The sequence below is a fragment of the Nicotiana sylvestris genome, chromosome 3 (genome assembly GCF_000393655.2).
Source record: "Nicotiana sylvestris chromosome 3, ASM39365v2, whole genome shotgun sequence".
Taxonomy (NCBI): domain Eukaryota; kingdom Viridiplantae; phylum Streptophyta; class Magnoliopsida; order Solanales; family Solanaceae; genus Nicotiana; species Nicotiana sylvestris.
Genome location: NC_091059.1, coordinates 211344714 through 211363236, shown reverse-complemented (window position 1 = coordinate 211363236; position 18523 = coordinate 211344714). Strand labels below are relative to the sequence as shown.

The window sequence follows — 18523 nt, the reverse complement described above, 5'->3', positions numbered from 1 at the left end:
TGATATACCCAACCAAATGCTAGCAATGGCGGTCTCTCCCAGTAGCTAACCGATATCATATTGCCAACCTGTGGCCATCTGTACAATATATATATATAGTTTTTCGGGCAAATAGGCCCCTTACCTCGGATTATAGCTCGAAGTCCATGCATAATATTCCATGTATGATATGAACTTTGAATACACATAATAGGCCATAACAAGAACTTAGCCAATCTTGGCTCATAGGTACTCTTATCCTCATGATCTCATAATCACCTTCGTATCGCATACAATTGTCTCGTGGAACCTCATATGTTTTCTTTGAATAAAATAAGCTCGAAAACTTAACTCGACTTTTAGAAAGATAACTTAACTCTGAAGATGTTCATAAAAAGCTTAAGGTGCTTCACTTAGTTCTTATACCTGATTTCTTGATAATTAGTAAAGGAAAGTATATCAAAAATCAAGTGTTTTAATAGTTTAAACGTAAAATTTATATTTGAGATTTTTGGAAATCGATGTGTCACTTTAGAGATTTTAAAATATACTTTAACCAGGAAGAAGGACTGATCATAAATACTACATGCCTTTATTTTGTTTAGTCACACAACCAAAAGACGAATAAGAATTCATATATATAGACATATGGATAAGAAAACCGACAAAATGACATATATAGATGTCGAATACCCTAGTTAGCCGAACGAGTGGAATATCAACCTAATAGCATCATGAAAATACTTCAGCTACGATCCCAATGCCTTTCACAGAAGGTCTTTCTAGCAATATAATAGTAAAATATCACATTTGAATTCGTGGAAAAAGGAAGGACACAGCTTAGCCTTAACATACCTTCCCAACGAACGTCCGAATGCCTGTAGTTCCTTCACGAAAGTTGTTCCTTACGTCCTAAGCTTCACAAACACTATATATATGCAGCTTATACACACATATAAACAGTTCATAATTGATTTTAAATCGGCAGATTTGTCATATGGCCCTAACTTGACGAAACGCCCGTAGAACTTTGTAAAAACGATCATAAAAAAGTCCCAAGATGATTACCTTGGAAAATCAAGTATAAATCCTGAAGAACCAGCAAGAAAAACAAATTCCTATCTTACAAAAATAGCTCCAAACACAGCTAATAGAAGGGGAAACGATTGCAAAGCGTAGAGATTGAGTTTCTAGGCACGGGGACAAACTTTAACGGTAGAAATCGTAAAAAACGTACCTTAATCACTCAAGAACACCATGGAACCCTCTATTCAGCTCCCTCACTATTTTGGGATGAAAATGAAATGTTTTGGGGTCTTACAAGTCGGATTTGCCGACTTATACCTCTTGTTTGACCCGACTCGGTTCGCGACCCTGTTTCAGCCTGGACAGTCCGGGGTAAAATAGTCATGACCTTTTACTCCAATGTCCGTTTGATGTGAGGTTTTTTTGTTTGCGAACTAGACTTGTAGACCTTCAATTTTATAGGTTGTCGGTCCCATAACTTATTATATATGGGGAGAAATGATCTGATACATTTGACCCAAAGTTTAGAAAAATTATTAGAGAAATTTACGATAACCTTTGACGACCTTTATTTCGCAACTTGCTTGACTCCAAAACTTAACATGTGACCCGTGTGATATTATAATACCTCATAATACACTATTCTTATCATATTAAACACTCTTAGTCTTATCCCACAGGTGCAAGTTAACTTAAACCTTCCGAACGCGCGAGGTGCTACCCGAGCCATTTCTTTAACCACGAACCTTTGTTTAAGGGATTCCTTTGACCTAAAGCTTTAGTTAGTTCCTTGATATTACCACACATTTTCAGTCTTATTCTCCCAATGTGCTATACCCAATCATATATACCTAATATAACCACACCACATTACGTATATTACGTAAGAGAAGAGAAAAAAACACATGGGGTCTCATAGTCTCCCTCCCTTAAGAACATTCGTCCGTGAATGGGTCAAATCAATTCCTTGGTTTCATTTTTTTCCCCGCTAATATGTTTTTTGCGAGGCTATATTTGTTACATTTGCAAAGCATAAATCAAATTCTGAAGATTCCAACTACTAGGCTTCGTATAGCTATCTCGCAATAAGAAATTTAAATTGCACTTTCTTGTCATTTAAAAATCCAATTAAGTGTATTAAAGAAATAATTGCCAATTATTTAAATGCGGCTCACCTTAAGTCATAAATAGGTAGGGGTACTTCTTCCTCATTTCCTCTTCAACTTCCCAGGTCATTTCCTCGATGTTGTTATTTCGCCATAACACTTTCACGGAAGCCACTTCTTTAGTTCGAAGCTTTCTTACCTACCGATCTAAAATAGCTACCGGTACCTCTGCGTAAGATAAGTCTTCAGCAATGTGAATATCCTCAATGGGCTTAATACGTGAAGGATCTCCAATGCACTTCCGCAACATAGATACATGAAACACAGGATGGACTGCTCCCAATTCTGAAGGCAAATCAAGATCGTACGCCACCCTACCAATCCTCCGAATAATCTTATACGGTCCAACATACATGGGGCTGAGCTTCCCCTTCTTTACAAATCGCATGATGCCCTTCATAGGCGATACTTTCAAGAAAACCCAATCTTCTACATCAAACTCTAAGTCTCGTCGTCGAACATCTGCATAAGACTTCTGCCGACTTTGTGCTGTATGCAGCCGGTCTCTAATAAGTTTTACCTTTTCCATTGCTTGCTGGACTAAATTAGGACCTAGCAACTCTGCTTCCCCGACCTCAAACCAACCGATCGACGACCTACACTTCCGCCTGTATAGTGCTTCGTAAGGGGCCATCTGAATACTAGCTTGGAAGCTGTTATTATAAGCGAACTCAATAAGAGGTAGATGATCATACCAACTTCCTTTAAAATCTAGCACGCAAGCACGTAACATATCCTCAACTGTCTGAACAGTACGCTCTTCTTGTCCATCAGTTTGCGGATGAAAAGCTGTGCTAAAATTTACCTGCGTGCCTAGACCCTTCTGAAAAGATTTCCAAAAATGTGCTGTAAATTGAGCCCCTCGATCAGAGATAATAGATAATGGTACCCCGTGAAGGCGTACAATCTCCCAAATGTAAAGCTTGGCATAATTCTCGGCTGAATATGTCGTCCTGACTGGCAGAAAATGAGTAGATTTTGTAAGCCTATCAATAATTACCCAAATAGAATCATACCTCCGTGGAGTGCGAGGCAAAACGGTGATGAAGTCCATATTTATCATGTCCCATTTCCATAATGGAAGTTCAATACACTGAGTTAGGCCTTCAGGCCTCTGATGTTCGGCTTTAACTTGCTGGCAGTTAGGACATTGGGCTACCATCTCCGCGATATCTTTTTTCATTCCATTCCACCAATAGATCTGTCGAAGGTCCCGATACATCTTTGTCGCTCCGGGGTGAACTGCATATCTAGAATAATGGGCCTCCGAAAGAATCTTGGTGCGGAGCTCTCCGACTGTCGGTACACATAAGAGGCCCTGGTATCTAAGGACTCCATCTCTAGTTAGCTCGAATAAAGGTTGTCTCTGCTGTAGAATACTTTCCCTCAGTTTTATAAGCTCAGGATCCTCGTGTTGTCGCTCTTTCACTTCAGTAACAAAAGAAGATTTTGCCGTATTCTGAACGAGAATGCGTTCACCCTCTGCATCTACCAAATGCACCTGCAAACTAGCTAGCTGGCATAGATATTTGGTCATCTTGACCTTATCAACTTTAACATGGCTTAGACTACCCATGGACTTCTGGCTAAGAGCATCAGCAACAATATTAACTTTGTCGGGATGATATAAAATATCAATATCATAGTCCTTTAGTAATTCTAGCCATCTTCTTTGTCGTAGGTTCATCTCCCTCTATTTAAATAAATACTGAAGGCTTTAGTGGTCGGTGAAAACATCAATATGAACCCCATATAGATAATGCCGCCAAATCTTTAGGGCGAAGACAACTGCGGCTAACTCAAGATCGTACGTAGGATAGTTCTGTTCATGTTTCCGCAACTGTCTGGAGGTGTACGCGATAACCTTACCATGCTGCATAAGAACACACCTAGGCCAATTCTCGAGGCATCACAATAGACAACATAACCCTCGGTGCCATCCGGAAGAGTCAAGACAGGTGCCGTCGTAAGCCTTTTCTTTAGCTCCTGAAAACTTGTTCACATGCCTCGGTCTACTGAAACTTAGCTCCCTTATGTATCAGCTTCGTCAATGGTGCAGAAATAGAGGAAAATCCTTCCACAAACCTTCGGTAATACCCTGCCAAGCCTAAAAAGCTACGAACCTCTGTCGGATTCAAGGGCCTCGGCCAAGTCATCACAGCTTCAATTTTTTGGCCATCAACCTTGATACCATCGCTGGTAATAACATGACCAAGAAAAGCTACAGAAGTTAGCCAAAATTCACATTTAGAGATTTAGCATATAACCTGTAGTCCTGGAGAGTCCGAATACAGCTCGCAAGTGGTCCGCATGCTCGGCTTCCGATCGTGAATATATCAAGATATCATCAATAAACACAATCACAAATTCATCCAAGAATGGTTTGAATACCTGGTTCATAAGATCCATAAAGGCTGCTGGGGCATTTGTAAGCCCAAAAGACATGACAAGGAATTCAAAATGGCCATACCTCGTCCTAAATGCTGTTTTTGGGATATCAATATCCCTGACTCGTAGCTAATTATAACCGGACCGCAAGTCGATCTTCGAAAAGCATTTGGCACCTTGTAACTGGTTGAACAAGTCATCAATCCGTGGAATAGGATACTTATTCTTGATAGTGACTTTATTTAGTTGCTTGTAGTCAATACACATCCGCAAGGAGCCATCTTTCTTTCGAACAAAGAGCACCGGAGCACCCCATGGGGATGTACTTGGCCTAATAAAGCCTTTATCGAGCAAGTCCTTCAGTTGTTCCTTCAATTCCCTTAACTCTGCAGGAGCCATTCTGTAGGGAGGAATGAATATAGGTTGCGTATCAGGAAGCAAATCTATATCGAAATCGATTTCCCTTTCGGGGGGAATTCCTGGAAGCTCATCAAGGAATACCGTTGGGAATTCATTCACAATAGGAACCGATTGAAGAGTCGTTGGCTCATTATCTATATCCCTGACATGAACCAGATGTTATATACAGCCTTTAGCAATAAACTTCTGAGCCCTAAGGTATGAAATAAACTTACCTTTGGGCGTAGATGCATTACCTTTCCATTCAAGGACATGCTCACCCGGAAAATGAAATCGGACCAACTTTGCACGACAATCAATATTAGAATAACAAGCTACCAACCAATCCATACCCATAATGACATCGAAGTCTAGCATAACCAATTCCACTAAATCAACAGAAGTTGGACGGTCATTAATTAACACTGTACAACCTCGATAGACATGATTAGCAACAATAGAGTCGCCAATTGGCGTAGACACCTCAACTGGCTGTGACAACATCTGGGGATGCCTCTGAATCCTGTCGGCCTGTGAGTGCATAAAAGCGGTTCTGGTCACCACTAGAACCTGAGGTATCTCCTCCACCTCTCCCCCTACCACGTCCCTGAGTAGACCGTGGACCTGGTCGGGGAGCACGGACTGAGGGTGAAGAGGCTGCTGTGGATCCTGAAGGCTGAGCTGGTGCACCTCTGCCTAACCCCGGGAACCGGCTAATAAAATGTCCTGTCTGCCCACAATTATAACATGCACTCAAACCCTGTCTACACTGCCCGGTGTGCAGCTTACCGCACTGAGTACATGGAGGAATAAACTGTCTCATTTGTGCGGAATGCTCCTGTCGACGGCTCTCAGGCTGGCCTGAGCTCTGCCCCGGTCCTGACTGAACATAACGATCAAACCGCTGGCCCTGCATCTGTGGTGGGAAACTACCTGCTGATCGAGGTGGATATCAATGGAGTCGGGGCTTGAAATCACCCCGTGGCTCCCTATAAGACCCCATAGTACGAGACCTCTTACTCTGCTCCCTATCCCTGCGAGTATCACGAATCCGACGGGAAATGTCCTCTGTAGTCTGAGCGAAAGCCTGTATGCGGGAAATATCTACATCATCCGATTGGGATGCTACCCTACAGTCTCTAATCAGATGATCCCCCAAACCATCCACAGAATGATGAACTCTAGCCCTCATGGTACGTACAATATCCGGTGTATACCTCGCCAAAGAATTAAACTTATGGCTATAATCCCTCACACTCATATCCCCCTGCTTCAGGCTAAGAAACTGGTCAAGACGGGCCTCCCGAACCTCCCGTGGCAAATAATGGGCTAAAAAAACCTCAGAGAAGTCCTCCCACTCTGCTGGCGGAGCATTAGGTCCTCTAGATCTCTCTTATGCCTCATACCATAGGACAACTACATCACGTAGTCGAAAAGAAGCCAACTCCACAGCCTCGGTGACGGAGGCATGCATCACCCTCAATACTCTATACATTTGGTCTATAAAGTCCTGGGGATCCTCAGTGGAACTGGATCCTGTAAATAAAGGAGAGGACAAGTGAAGAAACTCTCGTACCGTCGAGATTCATGTCCGATCTCTCCGGGCATCTGCTCCCGACTCTAGCTGTCGCTCATGAATAGAAACCATCATAGTCAACAACTGAACTGCCTCCCTCATCCCTTGCTCCCCAATCTCTGATGGCAGAACAACATGTGCTAGAGGTCCTGTGTCTCTAGCTGCCTCAGGTACTAATATCACTGGTGAGGCTGGGGCTACTGCATCTCTTTGGGCTCCAACAAGTGCTGGGGAAGCTGAAACTAGGGGTACTGGAGACTCACTGTGTGACTCTAAGGTAAATCTATCCCTCTGACCCGGTGGGGAACGACTGGTACCTTCCCCCGGATTCATACCTATCTCTCGCTGTGCCATCTCCTAAGCGTAGGTAGCCTGTAAGATAAGAAACACAAAGCACGATTTAGATTTCATATGTTCTTATAACTTCGCTCTATAGCACGATCTATTAATTGAAAGAAACATAACCATTCCTAAATGCCTCATAGCCTCCTGATTATAAGTGTGGTGCACAACACACCCATAAGCAAGACTCTACTAGACACGGCTTATGGACTCCCTGGGACACGACCTGCTCTGATACCAAGTTTGTCACGCCCCAAACTAGGGGAGGCACGACTGGCACTCGATACTCTATTCGATCGAGTTAGACATGAAACATACTAGCTAACTAAACTGGGGGCCCAACAGATCGGGCAGTACAATATCTGAAATACTAAGCCTGGACCATTAAGGTCATGACCTGAATAACAATAAGCCATATAAACAAAGGTAGACGAGCCAAAATAATAAAATACTAGCTGGTCGACGAGGCCGCGATTGGAGACATACATGCCTACACACATATATATACATGCCAAGCCTATGGGCTGGAGACTGAAAGCTATAAAAAGAAACCCAGAATACTGTGTCCACAATAGCCTCTAAGAGTGTCATAAGCACTGTCGGAACAAGGCCCCGACTATACCCAAACTGTACACAAAAGTAACCATCCTATGAAAGCTCCAGGAAGAGGTGGAGCTTACCAACTCACAGTTGAACCCCGAAATCCTAGCGGAGGGGTCGATCAGAGTCCCTACCTGGACCTGCACGCACAAAACGAAAATGCAGTGTCCCCAGGCAACGGGACATCAGTACAAATAAAATGTACTGGTATGTAAGGCAGAAAGTAGAATCATACATAGCTGATGTAAAAAAAATAATAGTGACACCACCTGACACTAAAACTCTTATAGCCTCTATGACCGACATCCGACCTCATTGTAGTCAATTATGCATGGTATGCTCGTGTAAGCGTATGTCGTGAATACATATATATTGATGCACATGCATGACATACCCAACCAAATGCTAGCAATGGCGGTCTCTCCCGATAGCTAACCGGTATCATATTGCCAACCTGTGGCCATCTGTACAATATATATAGTTTTTCGGGCAAATAGACCCTTACCTCCGATTAAAGCTCGAAGTCCATACATAATATGCCATGTATGATATGAACTTTTGAATGCACATAATAGGCCATAATAAGAACTTAGCAAATCTTGGCTCATAGGTACTCTTATCCTCATGATCTCATAATCACCTTCGTATCGAATACAATTGTCTCGTGGAACCTCATATGTTTTCTTTGAATAAAATAAGCTCGAAAACTTACCTCAACTTTTAGAAAGATAACTTAACTCTGAAGATGTTCATAAAAAGCTTAAGGTGCTTCACTTAGTCCTTATACCTGATTTCTTAATAATTAGTAAAGGAAAGTATATCAAAAATCAAGTGTTTTAATAGTTTAAACGTAAAATTTATATTTGAGATTTTTGGAAATCGATGTGTCACTTTAGAGATTTTAAAATATACTTTAACAAGGAAGAAGGACTGATCGTAAATACTACATGCCTTTATTTTGTTTAGTCACACAACCCAAAGACGAATAAGAATTCATATATATAGACATATGGATAAGAAAACCGACAAAATGACATATATAGATGTCGAATACCCTAATTAACCGAACGAGTGGAATATCAACCTAATAGCATCATGAAAATACTTCAGCTACGATCCCAATGCCTTTCACAGAAGGTCTTTCTAGCAATATAATAGTAAAATATCACATTTGATGTCCTAGGAATTTCCAAGAATTCGTGGAAAAAGGAAGGACAGAGCTTAGCCTTAACATACCTTCCCAACGAACGTCCGAATGCCTTAGTTCCTTCACGAAAGTTGTTATTTACGTCCTAAGCTTCGCAAACACTATATATATGCAGCTTATACGCACCTATAAATAGTTCATAATTGATTTTAAATCGACAGATTTGCCATATGGCCCTAACTTGACGAAACGTCCGTAGAACTTTGTAAAAACGATCATAAAAGAGTCCCAAGATGATTACCTTGGAAATTCAAGTATAAAGCCTGAAGAACCAGCAAGAACAACAAATTCCTATCTTCCAAAAATAGTTCCAAACACAGCTAATAGAAGGGGGAAACGATTACAAAGTGTAGAGATTGAGTTTCTAGGCTTGGGGACAAACTTTAACAGTAGAAATCGTTAAAACGTACATTAATCACTCAAGAACACCATGGAACCCTCTCTTCAGCTTTGGGACGAAAATGAAATGTTTTGGGGTCTTACAAGTCGGATTTGCCGACTTATACCACTTGTTTGACCCGACTCGGTTTCTTGACCCGGTTTCAGCCTGGACAGTCCGGGGTAAAATAGTCATGACCTTTTACTCCAATGTTCATTTGATGTGAAGTTTTTTTGGTTGCGAACTAGACTTGTAGACCTTCAATTTGATAGGTTGTCGGTCCCATAACTCATTATATATGGGGAGAAATGATCTGATACATTTGACCCAAAGTTTAGAAAAATTATTAGAGAAATTTACGATAACCTTTGACGACCTTTATTTCGCAACTTGCTTGACTCCAAAACTTAATATGTGACCCGTGTGATATTATAATACCTCATAATACACTATTCTTAGCATATTAGACACTCTTAGTCTTATCCCACAGGTGCAAGTTAATTTGAACCTTCCGAACGCGCGGGGTGCTACCCGAGCCATTTCTTTAACCACGAACCTTTGTTTAAGGGATTCCTTTGACCTAAAGCTTTAGTTAGTTCCTTGATATTACCACACATTTTTAGTCTTATTCTCCCAATGTGCTATACCCAATCATATATACCTAATATAACCACGCCACATTACGTATATTACGTAAGAGAAGAGAAAAAAAACACATGGGGTATCACAGTATGTGTAACAGATTCCAATGGTTAATACAAGGGCTGTGTTCCAGGATGACTTTGTAGTATTCCCAATTGGAAAAAGTGACATAGTATTGGGAATACAATGGCTCTTCCCCTTAGAGGATATTAAGTTCAATTTTAGAAAGCTCATGATTGAATTTGAGTATAAAGGGCAGCTGCTCACTTTGCAAGGGATTTAGCCTAAATTCAAACAGTCCAAGCAAAAGCAATGAGCAAAATGGCCATTGAAGGATCCCAGTTCTTCATGGTCAAGGTAAGAGAGGCAGAATATAAAGAAGAGGAGGTGATAGAACCTGAAAAGGTTGAGGAATCTGTGGAACTCAATCAAGTTCTTGATGAGTATGCATGGATGTTTGGAGAGCCCTACACAGTTACCTCCCTCAAGAGGAGTGTTTGATCACTATATTCCCTTGAAGGAGGGCAATTTACCAGTTAACTTAGGACCTTATAGATACTCACCAGTGTAGAAGGATGTCATTGAGACAATGGTTAGGGAAATGATGAACCAAGGCATCATACAATACAGTTCTAGTCCTTATGCCTCTCCAGTGATGCTAGTGAGCAAGAAAGATAGATCTTGGAGGCTGTGTGTTGACTACATAGCCCTTAACAAGGTGACCATCAAGGACAAATTTACCATAGCCATCATTGAAGAACTCCTAGATGAGTTGGGAGGGTCATAGATTTACTCCAAGATAGACCTAAGGGCAGGGTGCCATCAGATTAGAATGGCACCAAATGATGTTCATAAGACAGCATTCAAAACTCATTCTGGGCACTATGAATACCTGGTCATGCCCTTTGGGTTGACCAATGCACCATCCATTTTTCAGAGTCTGATGAACCACATTTTCCAAGAGCATCTCTGGAAATTCATCTTGATCTTCTTTGATGATATCCTAGTTTACAACAGGAGCTTGGAAGAACATCTGCAGCACTTAAGAAGGGTCTTTGACTTACTACTCCAACATAGGTTGTTGGCAAAGAGAAGTAAGTGTGTTTTTGCTGCAAAGAGGGTGGAATACTTAGGTCATTATATCTCAGCTCAAGGGGTATCTACTGATCCAGGACTGAGCCTTAATTTGTGTCACAGTTAAGAGGTTTTTTGGGGTTAGAAAGGTATTATAGGAGGTTCATAAGAGGATATGGGGTGATCAGTAAACCTCTCACTTATATGCTTAAAAAAGATGGGTTCACATGGACTGAAGGGGCTAGAAGAGCCTTCAACCAACTTAAAGTTTTCCTCACCACAACTCGTGTATTAGCCCTCTCTGACTTTTCGTTGGCTTTTGTTGTTGAGACTGATGCCTGTAATGTAGGCATTGGAGCTGTGTTAATGTAGAAAGGACAGCCTATTTCCTTTCTCAGCAAAGGACTATCCACACAACATCAATCTTTATCTGTATATGATAAAGAATTGTTGGCTCTAGTGATGTCAGTCAACAAATGGTCTCAATATTTGACAATTAGACCCTTCATTGTTAAAACAGACCAAAGAGCCTTAAAATTCATTTTAGAACAGAAGTTTCACACTGGAACCCAGCTCAAATGGATCACTAAGTTGATGCAATATGACTTTGAAATTGAATATAAGAAAGGGAAGGAAAACAAGGCAACAGATGCCTTATCTAGGATTCCACTAATCCAACTTGCTGCTATGACCTTATCTACTGTGAAGACTGATCTGCTAGAAATGATTATGCAAAGATGGGAGCTAGATGAAGAATTGAAGGCAATCATTCAATCAATACAACAAAACTGATGCAAAGGGATACACTTTTATACATGGCCAACTCGAAAGAAGAGAAAGTTAGTAGTTGGACCTAATCCTCAATTTAGGAAGGATATTTTGCAATTGTGGCATAGTTGAACAGTAGGAGGACACTTAGGGATAGAGAACACCTACAGGAAGGTAGCTGCTCTTTTCTATTGGAAGAACATGAAGCAGGAAGTTCAAGAACTGGTCAAGGCATGTGATGTTTGCCAGAGGCACAAATATGACAATGCTCCTTATCTTGGATTGCTGCAACCACTCAAAATACCAGTAGCAACATGGAGTAATATTAGCATGAATTTCATAAATGGCTTGCCTAAATCTAAAGGAAAAATAGTAATTTGGGCGGTGGTGGATCGACTAACCAAATATGCTAATTTCATAGCCCTTTCCCATCCTTATTATGCCAATGATGTTGCAAAACTTTTTATGGAAAACATATATAAGTTACATGGAGTACTTGAGGATATCATTAGTGACAAGGATCCAATCTTTACCAGTAAAGTTTGGCAAGAATTGTTCTCTATGATGGGAGTAATACTCAATACCTTTATTGTCTATCATCCTCAAATAGATGGACAGACAGAGGCAGTGAACAGGTGCCTAGAGACCTACCTAAGGTGCTTTTACTCAAACTCATAATCAAACTGGTCCCTATTCTTAGAATCTGCAGAGTGGTGGTACAATACAACCTTCCACACTTCTATACAAAGCACATCATATGAAGCTCTGTGTGAACAACCACCCCTACTACACTTACCTTACATGGCTGGAGATTCTTAAGTAGAGGAAGTGGACAAAAGCCTATTGACTAGAGAATTCAAGACACAATTGCTGAAGTATCACCTCAAAAGAGCCCAACAGATGATGGAAGAACAAGCCAACAAACATAGATCCGACAGATAATTCAAGGAGGGAGATTGGGTTTACCTCAAAATCTAGCCATACAGGCAACTATCCATGTCAGACAGTCACTTTACTAAGTTATCAGGAAGATACTATGGCCCTTACCAGGTGTTACAGAAGATAGGACCAGTGGCATACAAGTTGTCCCTTGCTGCCCAGCTCTTGTTGCACCCAACCTTTCATGTTTCCCAGCCTAAGATCTGTCATGAGTTATCCCCTACTATAACACACCCTCCTGTCATCGAGTTATCTAGCCCTTATTGCCCACAACCAGAGAAAGTAATGGATAGAAGACTGATTCAAAAAGGAAACAAGGAAGTGGCACGGGTGTTGGTTAACGACGGAAGGCTGTATTCAAAATCTATGTCGGAATTGGCCAGTGCAAAGATAATCATTGATGCTGGGAGTTTGGATAAGATAGCGTCCACGGAGATGGTAGATCAGTTGGGGCTAGGGAAGTTAAAGCAGGACGTCTGGTGTGACGTCGTCCTTATGGACGTATTACATATCCTACTCGGAAGACCTTGGTAATACGAGTAGGGTTCTACCTGCGTAGAGAGAACACCGCTTTACTTTTAACGGGAAACGCGGTTATTGCCATCAGAAGACTTTGGTTGGCTAAGGAGAAAGGGTGTTTGTTGGCATACCATTTCTGGAAATGGTATGAGTTACCATCAGAATTGGCAACATGGGAGGACTATTCAGCTCTAAAGATATGCTTTCCATCTTTCCTTCTTTGAGGACAAGGAAGATTTCAACGGGGGAGAACTGATATGCAGTCAAAAAGAAGAAGCTTAGAGAGTTGTACATTGAGCTTGCGGAGTTGTAACTAGCCGTTAGGATTAATTAAAAGACGGGAGTTTTATAGTTTTTGGGGTGTGACACTTTAGTCCCCCTTATAGTTTATTTAATACTTTTGTGTGTTTACAATTGGACCCATGTAATTAGCCTTTAACATTACTTTTGGTCGTATAGAGTTGGATAGCTAGCTTTGTCTTTCAGTGAGAGTGGAGTATATATCTCTGTACCTCTATAGACTTGGTTATCAATAAAAGAATTATTCTCTTACCTTAATTTTATTCCTTTTTAGCTTAGTTTTTCTATTTCTTCTTTTACTGTTCCATTGACGGCTGCAACAAAGGAACTCACTATGCAACAAGGAGAGACAATAGAATGAAGCAAGGACTATGCAAACCCAACTCCATCAAGGCAACAACCTAGAAGTTTCAACACGCGTCCCTTTTTTACAGAACAGAATTAAAAAAGAAAAATAAAACTTCTTAGCGTATAAAAAAAAATAAAAAATCAAGGAGTTTAGAAGCCTTCTAAATGGCCAAGGCTATCGAAAATTGGTCAGTCAAAACTAAACACTCTCTTTGCGCTCTTCACAAAAACGACTGTTAGGCGTTGGCTACACGGAACAAATAATAACTGAAATTTTTAAAACTTGCCAAAAATTGGTAATGGAAAAACATGAAAACTTTTACTTTTTGGGACGAATCAAGTCTGTCGAAAGTACGATTAACTTCAGTTAGTGTTTACTAATCCTCGAGTCTAGATAGCGTCAATGATGAGAATATGCAATCTGTCACAAAAAAGTGGTGTGCATAGAGTTATTCTAGAGAAAATCTTACCAGTCACAAACTATACCAAAATCGTCCCTTACATCCAACACCACCAAAATTATCCCTCATATCCCGATCCATGAAATGAATGCCTTCACCACGAGCTTTTATGCCTTGGACAAAAGTTTTGGCACGCAATTACAAATGTCTCTCATTCTAAAAAAGATTGGGTCATATTTGGAGAACTTAGAAAAACAACAAATATTTGAACCACTTGCAGAACATTATACGTTGGTACGAACAAAAAAGAAGATGACTGAACTACCTGCACAACATCTAAACTCTAAAGACTAGATAACATGTCAAATTCAAAAGTCACTATAGCTAAGCAGCGTCTTCGAGAGCACGACGACTTTTTATATACAAGATTAACTTTCCCATCCTTTCAGATGATAATGAACTAAGCAGATGCTATCTAGCTTGGTACTCAGAATCTTCATAGATATTGAACAAAAACTGAGGCAACGATGCTATCCTTGGCAGATTCATCAACAACTCCCCTACGGAGTCTTTTCTCGACATTGACGGAGTTGGATCATTTGATTTATCCTCTGTTGTAGAAGGATCTTCAACCTTATTTACACTTGCTGCTACGGGAAAGAAACTCAATTCATCAGTTCTATTTCCTTCAACAGCAACATAACCTGAATTCTCACTCTTATGAGCTGTTGCATGATCCTTCTGAATAAGACAGCACAAAGAATTCACCCGTGACATGAGGGATTTCTCATCTGATTCTGGCATATTCTGAGCGTCACTAAACAAGCACCTCGAGATATCTTCCAGAATCTGCAAGCTTTGCCGTTCATCACTTGACAGGTTGATGACTTCAGATGTACCCTGCTCGGAGAAACGTTGTTCGAAGTGGCTCACTAAATCTTTCATTGACACGGAAGGATGAAAACCAGGCACTTTGACCTGCTCCAGGTTACTGAGACCTTTCAATTTCTCCATATCTCTACTCATAACATCTTGAGTTGCCCTTGTATCCATCACTGCAGGTTACATGACAGTAAAACTAATTAAAACAGATTCAAGACCAGCAAACCTCCATAATGGTTGCTTGTGTGAGTAACTAGCATTAGTGCAGGATCAGTTAGATGCAGCTTAGAGCATCAACATAATTTGGAAGTGTCAATGGTCCTTAGATGCTAGGTTGAAGCAACTAAAGAGAACTGTAGCGACAGAAAAAGAATGTAATATATTAAATAAAACCAGGACCCGAACAACAAAACTTTAAGAAAAACAAATAAGAAATATGACGTCCTCAAAGATGAATCAAACAGAAAAATCCAACTTGTTACACCGGGTTCCTACCAAAAAGAATATTATTAATATATTATTACCTGAGATTGGCGAACGTCTCTCTGGAGGAACACCTTCCAATGGTCTTCTAACATCATCTTGCTCAGCCTTTGAGGTAGAACAATAGGCTCCTGAAGGTGAGGCAGGACCTTGCAAGTTGAGAAAGGGGGTATTTTTCTCATTATTCAGATTAAATTCTGAGTCAGATACATTTGGGTCTTCAAATACTGAAATTCTGGATTCGAAATATGGAGAATCTAGTGTAATCTCTGGTTGTTGACTTAGGAAGTTAAGATGAGGATCGCACTGAACGAGCTTTTCAAAATGCTTTCCCATCAAGCCTGGTGGACACTGTAAGTAATGTTTCCTAAAAAGGAAAACATAAAAATGGGGTTTAACATCAAAACTGAACCACATTAACAATACTGGTCAAGGAAATGCTACAAAACTGCGAACATAAATAGGTGTAACGCCTCACTAAGCAGGCTTATAACAGCAGTGCCATTAAATCAAGTCCATGCAAAGACTTAAAAATTATAAATCCTCTGGATGACTGCTGCAAAAAAAAATGGGGGTTAGGTGGCTGCGCTAGGCTGCTATTTAACTTCATAGAGTAAATAGAGGTAGAATGATCCTAGTGAAAAGTTTCCCGACATCCAAAGGAAAAAAAGGCATAAAGAGGCCCAACATAATCCGCAAAGCTTTCTCAAACTCCAGATGTCAACATTAAATCAGTAATGACTCACTTTAGGACTTAAAGTACACAGTTTCCGAGGAGGTCACAATTAAATTTCAGTCATTATCTTGATACTTTCATAGTCCTAGCAACCGGCTAAAATAAGCAACCAAAGAGTGCTTGGTGCCCAGGAAAAAAAAGGAAAATTAGTAAAAACAACGACTATAAGCTCTGGTTCATACAGAAAGCAAGATAAATCGCTAATGACTAAAAACAAGATCAGAAACATACTTGTGTATGCTAGCCTGTCCTCCAGTAAAATCAGATGTTGCTTGCCACAGAGTATGCTTCCTGGGTTGTGGATTTGTTTCCCTGAAGAAAAGAGGTTGTCTTGCTAGCTGCAACACAAGAATCCCTTAGTTCTTTCATCACTTTAAGGACAATGAAAAGAGTTGCAGAAATACATTTGCCAATTCTTATATAGCATATAGTTTAACAATAACAGCAGCAAAAGAAACGACCCATTAGCACTTACCACTACGTCTAGAGTTCCAGGTCCATCATCTGGGTAACTTGCCTTCAGACCCATAATATCGGACCACTGGATTTCTATCTTATTCTTGAGACCACCGTCAAGGACTTCCCAAACGAGTTTATGCTTTGCAAAGTAACATTTTGCTACTAAATCCCCTTCATATCTTGACTTATACTGCACACATAACAGAATTTCAATCGCTACTAGTACTTCTAAACTGCTATTTGTAAATTACATATTATTCTCGAAACTAAAATACCTCCCAGCTCCCAATTCTCAGAACTGAGGCAGGAAAATTTGAAGCCTTTAGTTTTTCAGTAGTTACAGAGTTTCCTTTCTGCTCCTTCTTCCCATGGTTTCCCACCTTGGGGCTGTTCCCCTGGGAAAGCTTCATCTGGATCAAATCCAACAGCGATGGGCTCTTCCGCAGCCTCAAACCTAATGGACTGGGCTCATCTAGCGGGTTGTACTGCGATGGTGGTACTGGGAAACCGTCAGCTCCTACACTCAATTGCTGCTATAGCAAAAAGATCCGGATTCAGGTAAGCTAATCATACAATAAGCGTCACAGGAATCACCTTAAAGCAGTATAAAAGGCATGCCAGTAATAATACATCAATAAGCATGAGCCTACTACTTATACCCAATTCAACCAATGGTAAAACTTAAACACACCCGATATTTACACCAACCCAATGATTATATGACATATATCTTCACATACACTCATATCACTAAACCATAATTAATTAATACACGTTTTCACCTTAATTTATGACTTAACCATAATAAATTAGCATGATATGGTATAAACATGGGTGGGGGTAAGTTTTTACTGTCGTTAATTTATAAGATACTCCCTCCATTACCTTTTATATGGCACCCTTCCCTTTTCTATTTGCTACACCTTTTTACATTTACAAATAATCTCAGCATCCTATTTGTCATTAATTTCCCTTATTCACTTGCTCAAGGAATAATCACATGGCATGTTGGATAAGGCTAATGCTAGAGCCAATTTGATACGTCATTTATACTATTAAGCTTAAAAATCCTTTTTTAAAACTCGTCTCAGCTCAACGCTATAATGAAGCGGGAGGAGTAATATCTATCTGTTATTGTACTAAATAGCAAGCAAAGCACAAACACAAAAACAGTAGAAAGTTGAGACAACAAAGTGCCACAGAAGCAGGGGCAGATGTTTCCTACCAGGCTAGGGGTTCATCTGAACCCATGACTTTCGCAAAGACGCGAAGTATAGTATAAACTTTCGACAGGGAGTATAATATATACTTATGTTAAAATCTATTAAAATCTCAATAAATATTAGATTTGAACTCATAATTTTAATAGTATAATGAATTCAATGCTGAAAATCTTAAAAGTTCAACTCATTAAATTTGAATTCTGGATCGCACAGAGAAAAAAAAAGCATCTCCGGGAAACAAAATAGCAAAAAGCGTGAGTACATGTATGTAAATATGCAAATAGAGGTAATACAGAAACTCAGTATGTGGAATAGAACAAACAGGGAGATAACGAAAAGAAAACAAACTTGGAGAGAAGAGGAAAGCTTTGATCGCTTGTTAAGTGGGCCGTGTGCTTCATCCAAATCATCCTCTATTTCCAGCTTCACCACCGCCGTTTTCCCCTTCCGCCACTGCAACTCCGGCAACACTTCAACAGTATTCATCAATTGAACCATAGTTGAAAACACGAAGAATTAATCAAACAAACACCAATATATCTAAGCCGTTCGAGTCGGACCAGAAGAAGAGAAATCAATTTTCGTCTTTACTGCTAGCTACCTTAATTATAGAGTCTCAATATATATTATTTTTATATTTATATTTATATATGTTGAATAAACACGTGTCAATTTCACGCGCTTGTA

At 40.2% G+C, this 18523-nt stretch overlaps 2 protein-coding genes across 3 annotated transcripts; both read right to left on the bottom strand.

Annotated features, from left to right (window-relative positions):
• Positions 1-5442: 5442 nt before the first annotated feature.
• LOC104232369 (uncharacterized) lies at positions 5443-6150 on the bottom strand. Its single transcript, XM_009785559.1, has 2 exons — positions 5979-6150; positions 5443-5891 (listed from the first exon to the last, which is right to left on the bottom strand). The coding sequence occupies exons 1-2, from the start codon at positions 6148-6150 to the stop codon at positions 5443-5445; spliced, it is 621 nt and encodes a 206-aa protein (XP_009783861.1).
• Positions 6151-14260: 8110 nt separating this feature from the next.
• LOC104232363 (uncharacterized) lies at positions 14261-18441 on the bottom strand. 2 transcript variants are annotated; one of them, XM_009785550.2, is made up of 6 exons: positions 18185-18441; positions 16889-17146; positions 16630-16803; positions 16386-16492; positions 15460-15785; positions 14261-15108 (listed from the first exon to the last, which is right to left on the bottom strand). In XM_009785550.2, exons 1-6 carry the CDS (start codon positions 18332-18334, stop codon positions 14525-14527), a joined length of 1599 nt encoding a protein of 532 aa, XP_009783852.1. In that variant the 5' UTR covers positions 18335-18441; the 3' UTR covers positions 14261-14524. The 2 variants fall into 2 exon arrangements, with proteins under 2 accessions (XP_009783852.1, XP_009783853.1); XM_009785551.2 differs by having other exon boundaries at positions 16889-17143.
• Between the last annotated feature and the right edge of the window lie 82 nt (positions 18442-18523).